Source organism: Pleurodeles waltl, chromosome 10 (assembly GCF_031143425.1).
Source record: "Pleurodeles waltl isolate 20211129_DDA chromosome 10, aPleWal1.hap1.20221129, whole genome shotgun sequence".
In the NCBI taxonomy this organism is placed as follows: Eukaryota; Metazoa; Chordata; class Amphibia; order Caudata; family Salamandridae; genus Pleurodeles; species Pleurodeles waltl.
In genome coordinates, this window is record NC_090449.1 from 222,028,764 (window position 1) to 222,040,900 (window position 12,137).

Here is a 12,137-nt window from a genome sequence, read left to right on the forward strand (position 1 = left end):
TGCTTTCCTTACTGCAAACATTTCCAAGCCATGTGCCAAGGCAGTGCCAAGATGGCAAAATTCTTTAGCCACATTAAACTTGGGCTTTAAATCTAGGGGTCTGTAGAAGAGTGGGCTATAGAAAATAATTAACAGTGTCCACCCACAACTAACAGTACAATCCCTGTGCCCACAACAAGCAAAGATACAGAATTCTGTTAGGACAAAAGCAGGGTCCTTCAGCAACCAGACAGGAGATAAACAATAATTATAGTGGCATCCTGTTTGCTCCTTTTCAAGTCTGTCAAATTGTTAGATATGGCTCAAACAAACTAACACGCAGGATTTGACATTGTGGTTCCCTCTAGATTGCAGACTTCCATACTTTGCTAGCTCAAATGATTCTTAAATGCCCATTCAGGTCAACCTGTCAATCGCACTGCCCTCTTGTTTAGCTCCTAGGAGAAATTTGCATTTTATTCATACCTTTTTTTAGGCCATGTAATGTGTGGGAGATTCTTGAGAGTTAATGCAGATTAGCCTCATGCAGGAAATAAGTAACTTTTCAAAAGTTACTATTCCATATTATTTATTAAAAACCAAACTTCACCATTTTAATTGGATTGTTAATAACTATTAAAAATAGTTGTTTAATAATTTATGCAGCTGGTCCCATTCCTGATATACAGAATTAGTATTTTTGTCTGTATTCTGATTTCCTACGTAGGGCATCTAGGCCTGCCACAGTGAAAATAGCTTTGAATGCCTTGTTATCGTAGAGAAATGGTAACATTAATCTTCTACATGCCCCCCCCCCCTTTTAAATATCAAATACCCTACAATGTGTGCTACAAGGCCTACATAGGGGTAACTTACTAATATTTAAAAGGGAGATTTTTACCAGTAAAAAACTTTATTTTAACAGGTTGAACTACAGGTTTAAACTGCAACAATCAGGCTACAGTAGTTGGCCTGAAGTCATGATTTCCTTGTTCCTGGTGGATAACACAATAACTGATGCAGTCCACAGGTGAAATTTAACTTTCCGTGTCACGGGTGCTGTTTGTACCTCACATAGGATATCCTCATAGGAGGGATACATATACAACTCTGGGATTAGCCTTTCATCTGTGTGTTTTAGTGGCTACAGCACAGGCACTGGGCATTGGACCGCAGTACCTCTGTGCACAGAGTCTAAAACACAGCAACAAAATTAAGTAGAAAAACTGGGGTGATGTCGCAAAAAGGGTATTTGCTATAGGTTAACTATTAACAGAAGGCATTTTTTTCCATAATGTGGAAATGAACAGTTGTTGCTGGTCGTCTTCTGACTCTTTGCAGCATTCAGTTTTGCAGGTTTTCATTTGCTCAGCAGTTGGGTACATCAATGTCAGATTAAGGATGGGAAAATGGCACCATGTCAATTGGAATACATTTAAAGTGCAGTGCTTACAACCTTTCTCCAGTTTGTCCTTTTGTCCTTCTCAAGTCGCACACAGCCAATCTCACCCTTCCAACCCACACACTTTCTGGCCTAAGTGCTATTATGGGCATGGGATTTTGTATTCCCTTTGGTTAGCCACCCGTAATGCTGCATGCAAACCCTACCCAGCAACAAAGGTTTGCGGAACAAAAGGGGACTCCCAGGCCCTATTCCTTCGACGCACCAGTCATCACTCCCACTATCAGATGTGACTTACAAATCCTGCTGTTCCCCACACAACAACAGCGCTGAAGGTCGGAAATAGAATGTTTAGTAGGTGCTGGTTTCGATGGTCAGGCTATCAAGATCTTTAGGAACTGTTAAGGGGATTTTATTTGAATCCCTTCAGGAAGGCCTCCGTGTCACTCATAACATTTCTGTAAATGTGACTTGCATTGCAAATCACAGACTCAAAATCAACCACTCCTCATAATTAAAAAATGATTGGGGAACGTTGAGAGATATTTATAGTTAGTATTCACATTAAGAGCATACGTTCACAAACGCTTATAACAAAAGTGCATAGTTGGAAATAGGTATGGTAAAAGAGTCAAAAGAAAAGGGCCAAGGGGTAGGGAAGATTAAGGGGGGGGGGATAAACTTACATTCACTCAAAATAGTAGGTTCTGAGTTCCTCTGTATTTAATAAAATGGAGCTAAACTTAATCAAACATTCTGATGTTAATTTTTTGTTTTGTAAGACATCTCAGAGCAGCTAATGAAACCAGACCCATAAACTGTGCTTCCATGAATACTTTAGTATTTGAACTCCAGTGTTGTAAATGTTCCCTCTTTGCACTTTCAGATTTCACAATACTGTATTTTCTCTGAGTCTGGTAAGAATGGGAGCTCTGTTCATAGTATGATCTCTCTCCATAGAGAAGTGGCTTTTGAACTGTGTCTGTAAATTTGAGTTAGGTAACCTGCCACTACTTTTCCTAAACCCTGAATAGATTCAGTTAACCCAAGTTTATATATTTTTTCCCGATTTCCAAATATCTAAAGTGTTATCTATCCTGCGTCTACTTAATATTTAAAACACGTTTTATCATTCTTACTAATGCTAGTCCTCATTTCATCTGAGATATCGTGACCCAAGTCTGCTTCCTGTTTCGCTTCCAGTGCAAATAAAACCTGTATTGTACGTTAGATTTATTTTAAGCTTACTTCCCCAACAAGGCATTGAAGCTCTTTGCGGACAGTTAGGATGGTACTCTGGGGAGCTCAGAGTGGTCTGTAATTCTAGTTGTATATGTTAAAGTCAGTCAGATATCATGTACCATTATTAGAGTTTGTATACCAAAGTCTCATGCTGTTTCTTGCCTTGAGGCAAGTTCATTTTTAATGATGTAGATGCTTCAATTGTGTGATGATCTGTATTCCAATCTGTGTCTCTGTGGCTGAGGGGAATGTAGGGCATACACTATAGAATGTGTATTGTTCTGTTTTTTGGTTGTCTTTGTATATTGTGTTATTGGATGGCAGTAAGGTTGTTGATGAACAGTTTTGGGTCAGTGGGTCTGGTGGGAAGAGCTCAGTAGAATTTACTTGGAAGATAAATGTTACTGGGCAGAAGAACACAGGCTGATATGGATTCAGTTAGCAGGGGCATGAAATTAGCCTATTATGCTAGTCAAATGCAGTTTGTTGATGGTCAGATACATTGTCAGGCCATGGAGTGTAAGTACAAAAACAGAATTATTTTATTATTTGTAACCACAACGTTTTATCCTTCAGATTATTTGAGTACTGAAAGTAGTTGGAATTTCAGTGATGTTGTTCGGGTCTATGAAAATGTATGTGGTAAAAGAAAGACTTTAAGTTCCAAGAAGAAGGATCGCAGGTCTTCACATGGGTTGTATTAAACGTCTTTGTTAAGTGACAAGTCAATAAGACCTCAGCCACAGCCAACAGCCCCCTCCTTCAGAATGCCCAGTCATGTCATTACATCTGAGCAACCATCTAAACATTCCAGATCATGACTACTTTATGCAAGTACAGAACACCACAGATTTCATCCTTATTTCCACGTATATACTGGTATTGCATCTCTGTTGCTGAAGTGTTAGGCATGTTATGGAGCGCCATCGTTTTTATGTCATGATCAGGAGTATGCAATCCTTCCATTCTCTCAGTGTTGCTCTAATTCCCCACTTCATGTTGATATTGAGAGCCTTGCTCTGTTTTATACATCGTTGTGCAAGTGGGAAATAGCCATGTGTTAAGCATCCTTTTAAAATGCATTTAATTTATGGTAGCCTCTGTCTTTGCTAGGAGTGAATCCCATAGTGTGGCAGTTTGGACAGAGAATGATGCAATTTTCTTCTTGCATGGTGGAACAATTACTTGTGGCTAATCTGGAGTTTAGCATCACTTTCTGGGATCAGTTGTATAGGCCGTAACATGCTTTGTTGATAACTGGGGGAATAATTTAACGTTTATTCCGGACCAATTTTGTTAACTGTCTATTTTATGCAAACTAAGAGTACAGATTAACAACCATTCCTTTCACTGAAAAGGGCTCCCTCCACAATAAATACAATGCAGCTTAAGTTGTTAATCCCCATATAAAGATGAACCAAAATATTACGGCTATTAACTGATTAACGTCTTAAACATAAAATAGTTATCAAATATTACAGGCTCAAGATGAATTTGTTCTCCAGATGTCACCCCTGCGACTTTCCATTTTCTGACCACCCAACTAAGTACAATTTCTGTATTTTCTAGCATGAGTTATAGTGTTGACAACTTTGATGTCCAAATCTCAGACTTGCCTGACTGACCAAACATTATAATGTCCTGTGTAACAAATTCATCCCTAATTACAAATCTGGGTTGAATCCATTGTTTTTCTGCTCACCATGAAACCTCAGTTTTGACCTAGCCATATGAAGATCAGCCTTGACCCTGCTCCCCTTGGGAACAGTCCAGCCCGAATTGCCAGGACCGGTCCTCCCTCAACCGGAAACAAGCATCATCGGACCAGTTTTGGGGTATTACCCCTCATCAGCCATGCTAACTTGAATCCAGTGGCACAGTGAGTACATGACCCACATCTGGGCATACCCTTCCCACTTAAAGAAATTATAACAACACAAAAAGAGGATGAATTGAATTCTGAACATTGCCAAACATTCACCCCCAGTCACTGATCTGGGTTTAATTCATATTTTGTTTTGCTCACAGAGCCACCCCAGTTTGGACCCAGCCATATACAAATCATTCTTGACCCTGCTCCCCATGGGAACAGTCCAGCCCGAACTGCCGTGCAAGTGCCTCCTTTGACCGGAAACTAGCATTCTGGGACCGGTTTCAGGATATCGCCTCATATCAGCTAGGCTAGATTGAATCCAGTGGCACACTGAGCACCAGACCCATGTCTGGGCAAGATCTCAAGAGACAGGATATCTGTCACGTTTGTTACGGAGCAGTCTCATAATGTTTCCACCATGCTAAATAAGAGATTGTGAAGACTGAGTTCACTTAATCCTCTGTGTCACACTCCATCAACATTTTGAAAGGAACTAATACGCAATGGTGATAAGAAGATCAGAAAATTATATTTGCTTTGTTGGTATTGAGTCATACACTATTCCAATTTGAATTTGTTCAAGTGGTCTTACTATACCACTAGATACTTCTAAAATGATTCTGGGAATTACTGAGAACTGCAGTAGATATGGCAGTCTGGAGGTCATTTTCAGTGAGTTACAAGACTTCTGTTACATACAAGACAATTTAATCTAAGCGACACTGAGAACCTTAAAATTACTGGAATTTAAGTACCACAGTCCATAGGGCCAGTGGGTTATTATAACTGGCACTGTTTCAGCTCTGGCTGTAGTAGGACCGCAGCTGCAGGGAAGGAAAAAAGCCTACTTCTGTGCAGTAATTGGGACTGTATAAGGAAGCAAAGTCATGACAAAACCTAAAGCTAAAAATCATACAACAATTGTGCCGTTAGCTACATTTTTGTGGGCTTTTATACTTATCTCATAGTTTGCAAAACTGGAATAAGTTAGGAAAATGTTCCACATTCCTTCCTTCTGGAAGCTGCAAAGCAGTATATGTTCTTGTTATCTGAAGGGAAGGAAGCACCTTTACAGCAAACACCAATAAAATATAATTGTTGACACCACACCAGGAGTTTTTTACTGAGTCTATATGTGAAGCTATTCTTGAGTATGCACCTTAACTTTACGTTGTAATATGCTGGATAAGGTTATTGATCTGCCTCCCCGTGGCAAATATCTATGTGCCAACTGCGCAAATAGTCCGATGATTTTAAAGCTAGAAAACAAGCAAGGATAAACTGCAAGATTCTATCAAGGTGTCTAACTATCCTCCAGAATCAAATCCTTCCATTGTCAGCTGCACAGCTACAACATATGTCTCCAAGATGTCAGGCTATCTTATTCTCAAGAGGTTATTAGGTACCTATAGAAATCTTGGAAAATTAATTCGCATTAGGTGGAAGATTGTCATATTTTTCAACCAATCTATGAATGTTACGTGCATTTGTAAAGTGCACTATCATCTGCAAGGTTATCCTGATGCTGAGTAGGTGTGTGTGTGTGTGTGTGTGTGTGTCTAGCCCCACCTATGGTAGGCTAGTTAATTGGAAAGCCAGATCGTGGGCTTCTTGTGGAAGTCAAGAAGAGAGTCTGTGGTGAGGGAGGTCATTCCACACTTCAGGAGCAATGTAAGCGAGCGCTAGTCCTCTTGATCTGGTTCTGTGCATGCATGGATGTTGGAGAGTAGGAGTTTTGCAAAGGTAAAGGTGCCAGGATGTTTGGTGGAAGGAGATGCAACTGTTCAAAGGTCTCAGGGGCCTTAGTTGGGGAGAGCCTTGAATGTGTGTGTGAGAAGTTTAAATTGAGCTTGTTTGTGAAGCCATTGTGGTTCCCTAAGGTGGAGTTCTGTGTTCGATGTTGAGGGTGAGTCTGGTTGGCAAGTTCTGGATGGTTTGTCGTCTTCTAGAGAGATGCTTTGGGATCCTGGCATAGAGGGTGTTCCCATAGTCCAATTTGCTGGTAACTAGGAAGTGAGTGACAGTTTTTCTTGTTGTCCTTGAGAGCCATTTGAAGAGCTTCCTCAGCATCTTCAGAGTTTGAAAGCAGGAAACAGTGACTGCATTGACTCACGCAGTCATGTCCAGTTTGCGGTCATTGATTATTCCGATGTTCCTGGCATTGGTTCTGGGCATAGGTCTCAGTTTGACCAGCTGCCAGTTGGAGTCTCGGGGTGAGGTGTTCTTGACGAATATCTCTACTTTTGTCTTGTCCTTGATGGGCTTGGATAAATCCATCTTTATGATATCCAAGATTGCAGGAATCATTTACCTTGCCTCTACAAGAAATTTTGAAATTTCTTTGTTGTAGGAGCAAATCAAGTTGGTTCTGGAGAATGAAAAAGGGCCTATAGTTTGACTTCAAGCAATATATTGCCCCCAAGACATCCACAAGGAAGCAGGATGATTGTGGATCTTTTATACCTGAATCGCTTTCTCCTAGGGGATACTCTTCACATGATGATTCTAGTTCACATATTGAAGGTCAAGCAGTTTGGAGACAGGATGATGTCTGTGGATTTCCAAGATTCATATTTTCATAAACCAGTGAAGGAAGAGCACTGTTTCCACCTGAGGCATATTGATGGAAGATCAACATGTTTTTTTTCTGATGGCTAGCATTTTGTCTCAATTCTGTTCTTGTGGAGTTCATGAAAGTTCTCAATGCTGGGGGCCCATATTCATCCTCACAAGAAATAGCTTTATACATGTTTGGATGACAGGCTGGTCAAAACTCAATCTTCTATTACTCATCAAATGCACAACTGTCTTTGGTATAGGTTTTCTGTTAAGCAAAAGACGTCTCATCTGATCCCATCTTCGAGTCACTAGTCCATAGAAGTTTGGTAGACCCCTTAGTACGTTACATTATTCTCTTTGTCTTATGAATTTTGTTTAGTAGTTACAGAATCCTAATCCCGATCAGACTTCTCTAGATATGGCTATGAATCCCATGTCAAGGACCTTTAGATATATAGGGGGTCATTCTGACCCTGGCGGCCGGTGGCCGCCAGGGCCACCGACCACGGGAGCACCGCCAACAGGCTGGCGGTGCTCCCACGAGCATTCTGACCGCGGCGGTTCAGCCGCGGTCAGAAGCGGCAAGTCGGCGCTTACCGCTGCTCGGGGGAATCCTTCATGGCGGCGGAGCGCGCTCCGCCGCCATGAGGATTCTGACCCCCCCTACCGCCATCCTGTTCATGGCGGGAAAGCCGCCATGAACAGGATGGCGGTAGGGGGGGTCGCGGGGCCCCTGGGGGCCCCTGCCGTGCCCATGCCGATGGCATGGGCACGGCAGGGGCCCCCGTAAGAGGGCCCCGCAAAGTATTTCAGTGTCTGCCTTGCAGACACTGAAATACGCGACAGGTGCCACTGCACCCGTCGCACCTTCCCACTCCGCCGGCTCGATTACGAGCCGGCATCCTCGTGGGAAGGGAGTTTTTCCCTGGGCTGGCGGGTGGTCTTTTGGAGACCGCCCGCCAGCCCAGGGAAAAACTCATAATACCCTCCGCGGTCTTCTGACCGCGGAGCGGTATAATGGGGGCGGAATACTGGCGGGCGGCCTCCGCCGCCCGCCAGAATCAGAATCACCCCCATAGAGTCTTGACTACTGCAAAGATCTGCACATCAAAAACCTGGAGTTCAAGTCTGTCTCTACACTCCTAAATTCTTTCTGTGGTTTCCCTTGTGGGGGAACAAGACAGGAGGTCACATTGTGACTGTTTTTTTTCTCTCTATATACGTGTATTATAGACATATTTAAATGTACCTAATGGTTCATGTTAGACTGGTCTCTGGAAAAAAGAATATATACCCCGGTAGTACTTAATAATATTGGTCCTTGCTCTACCTGCACAACACAACACAACACTTACCCTATTTTTCTCCTTTGTCAGTGCTTGCCTCATCCTTTATATTTCAAAAAGCAAGAAAGACCTTGGATTGGCAGTTGTGCGTGCACACACATATAGGAGAAGGGAAAGTATTTTTAGAACTGGCAATTCCCACTCCATTGGGAAGGAGGGATAGAACAGGAATCTCCTTTGTTACACATGCATTACCTCTAACTCGTATGCCACTTCTAATAAATATGGGTGTCTTGCAGTTGTAAATTAATTTACTACTCTAAATTTACAAATATTGAATTGTTGTATGACACATTCTGTTTCAATATTTTTCCAGTGGTCCTTATACAGTTTTCTACATTACTTAAAAGTAGGGCATTGGAAAGCATTTCAAATGATGGAGATTGCAATACTTCACATTATTAAATTTACCACCTAGCTGGAAAGAAACAGTTTTGTTGTTGCCTTCCCTCTTTGAAAATTCTACTCATTCATCCACTTAGAGTATTTGGATTACTACAAACATAAACTGTGTTAGTGAGAAGCTTGTTGATGGGGGGGCCTGTGCAAAGTGACACTAAAGTCTCGTATACCTGCCTCTTTCTATTAGAGATACTCTTTCAAGCCATTCCTTTGGCTGTTGCAAACAAGTTGAGAAGGAGATAGAAAACAGTGCCCAAAATAGTGCAAAGGTTACTTGTTCCTGATAATTTGTTCTGGTTTGTTTGATATACGCGTGCTTGTAATTAAAAATCTATTTAGCTGCATGTTGGATTTCTTAAAGGACGGCTTCCAACTCTACTTTAGAGGATGCCCATTCTCCACTTCATCAAAATCATAACCGCACTCCAAATTTCCCTAATTGTTTTTCTGAGGCCATTGTGAATTATCTTGAAACGCTTCAAGTAATGAATTAAAATAGTTTTTAGTTTGGAGCATTACCTCCTGTCAAGGTTCACTTTTTTTTTTTTTTAAGAACACCGATATCAAGTTGAGTGGTTGTGGAAAAACGTTTCAAAAGCCTTGCCGGTTTAATTTAAATGGTAGTAAAGGTACTCTAGAAATGTATCTGAGGAAGTTATATCTACTGGATAATTCATAATAGCTTCTACCTGCTTCTCCGTTTTAAGTCTGAATCAAAGACTGGTTCAGCTGTGTCAGACTTTTAAAATCAGCACAAATTACTAAAAAAAAAAAGTATTCACTCTTAGTAGGTCTTTCGATCTGTACCCTATAGCCGTTGCTCAGTTGCAAGTGTCATTCACATTTTGGTTTAGCCTGTGGGACAACCATTTAGTGTTTGGGGTACCAATAACTTTGATGACATCATTTCACCCCTTTACATCCGTAAGTAGCACGTACCATAGGAAAGGAGTCGGTCTTTAGAATGTACCACAGCACACACCACACCAACCATTTCTGGGAGATAGTTCTATTGTGTATGGCTCAAGTGGAGTCATTGGCCACAGCAGCGTGGACCCTACACATGGAGGGTGAGGGCAGATGCAATTATGGTGCTGACACCTGATTTACATCTGAGGCACTATTTAGTGGCGATAGTCTCCCCTCTGTATTTACATCTCTGCCTGAAGATGGCAGCCCCAGAATTTAGCGTTCCAAGGATTTGTGAGTGTTGTGATTACAAATAGGAGTACCAATTTGTGCTACTGACTTTGCAGTTCATATGTTTCTTTCTGTTTCTGGTAATGATAACTTTGTCAGTGTTCCTGCAGTTATATATGGGATAATACCCAAAAAAGGAATTGTGAATGCCTTCTCCAGGCTTTAGAAATGATCGAGTGTTTTGATTTTAACACAGGTTAGTGTCAGGGTGAGTGTTCTTTAGGAGTAGTTGAGCAACTGGCTGTGCTGTGGGTGCTTTGCTGCCTTGTGAACAGACCTGGGTGGTCTAGCGCTTGTGTGTATGCTGCTGGGATTGTCAGGAGCCATGCTGGTAGAGAAAGCTGTTGGTGGGGACCAGCGTGACAGCATTGTAATTTTTGTATTTTTCCTTCGTTAGATTTCCCTGGTGCTGTTGTACTTCGCAGCTGATATCTGCTAAAGACCATCTCCTGCAACAGCAGTAGCGGCTGCTGAAAAGATCCTTGACAGGACATAGACTTGACTTGACCAAGCTGCACCAACCTCTTGTGTGTGCTCTACAACTATAAGTTACAGAGATCTATGGAAGGAAACTTGAGGATTAATTGTTTAATTTGCATGTCAACTCTGACTATTAGTCACTTACTAGTCTTTAAATTTGACTCATCATTATAAGCTTAGTAGTAGAAAACTTAGTGATAGCATGTTCTGGAGGCACCTGTTACTTTATTGTGTGCACATACACACTAAAATGTCAGTTTCAATATTGAATTCAAACAGTACCCAAAGGTGTCTCACCTTCTTCAACAAATTGCAGTTTTACAAAGAACTTATACTACATCTAAGTAACTTCTCACAGTCCACTGTGGATTTAATTTATTTGTTCATTGGTCTATTTTGTTGTTTCAGAATCTGGTCAGCCAGATATTCCATTAGACCGACAGTTTCTTGTCAGTGAGCTAAATGTAGTTGAAGACACAAATGGAAGCTCCATGTAAGTAATTGAGTACCATGTTGCATTTTCATGTTTAGATAAATAATGTAACTGATTTTATACTTGCTTCCTGCCATTTCTGCTACAATGCTTATTGTCACTGTCAGTGTGTCGTTGTCGAAAGGTAAATTATTTGCCCCAAAGTGTGTCGTCATCGAATACACCTTTCACTATTTTTTCTGCTGGAAACATAGGCTTAAGTGGGCAGTTTTATTAGTGGATATGTGGTCCGTGCTTATGCTGTTAACAAAGTATTATCAAAATGTATGGGGTAGCTAAAGTGATATGGCACGTCTCTACCCAACAGTGACATCATACGATGAGCCATTGTTTCAGTCCTAGTCCCTCAAAGGCTCCTATATGTTGCTTTGGGGCTAGGGGAAGTATAATGTGACAAAACTACAGAAAGTAACCAGGCTGTTTGAGCTTTGTTCATATATTTTTGTCACTCAGTTCATGACCACTGAAACCATGAGCATCAAAGGCAATATTGACAGGGTTACCAAACTTGATTTCCAGTTCGCTCTTCTCATTTGGGGTTAAATCATTTTTATTGAGCAAAAACTTGGTATACACAAACATAGCGCTTCAGGACCACGGAGAGACAAACATACTCCACAGCAAAACAATATGTGCCTCCTTCAAGTCGTCCTTCTGTGTAGTTGCTCCGACCTACCCCTATCTCAAAATGAGATGGGCGAGTGAGGGAATAATGGGTCGGAGGTCGGATCAGATAGTTATCCATGTCACAGCTGTAGATTACACCCAGTTTCATGAACTGTATGAGTCTCAGAGCCCACCCTTCAGCCCCAATATCTAGAGCTACACCATCTTGCCAGTCCCAAGAGTGACCTCCACTGCAGTCCAGTGAGACATCACCCAGTTTGTATCTGGTTACAATTTGCACTCCCTTTTCTTTGCTCATCGAAAATTCTAAGCTAGGTAAAAACGTGAGTTATAATCTAGTAAGACACTTTCAGCTCAGCAGGGTGCCACTGGGATGCCTCCAAACCCAGTTTGAGATGATGAACTGCACTCTTTGCCTCCTATTACGGGTAGATCATCTATAATCAGGAAAAATAAAAAATGTGTGCATCACAATTCAGCCAAAATAGTTTTCTGAATTACTTTTTGCTGCTCTCTTCTCTCCTGGGGAGTCGG

At 41.5% G+C, this 12,137-nt stretch overlaps 1 protein-coding gene across 3 annotated transcripts in view; it reads left to right on the forward strand.

Annotated features, from left to right (window-relative positions):
• CEP20 (centrosomal protein 20) overlaps positions 1-12,137 on the forward strand; it is a 79,998-nt gene that overhangs the window by 13,238 nt on the left and 54,623 nt on the right. For 2 of the 3 annotated variants that reach the window (XM_069210200.1, XM_069210199.1), the window contains exon 3: positions 10,892-10,976. In XM_069210200.1, the coding sequence (XP_069066301.1) occupies positions 10,892-10,976 (85 nt within the window). Of the gene's footprint in view, positions 1-10,891; positions 10,981-12,137 lie in introns of those variants that run through there. The other variant, XM_069210201.1, reaches the window with a different exon arrangement.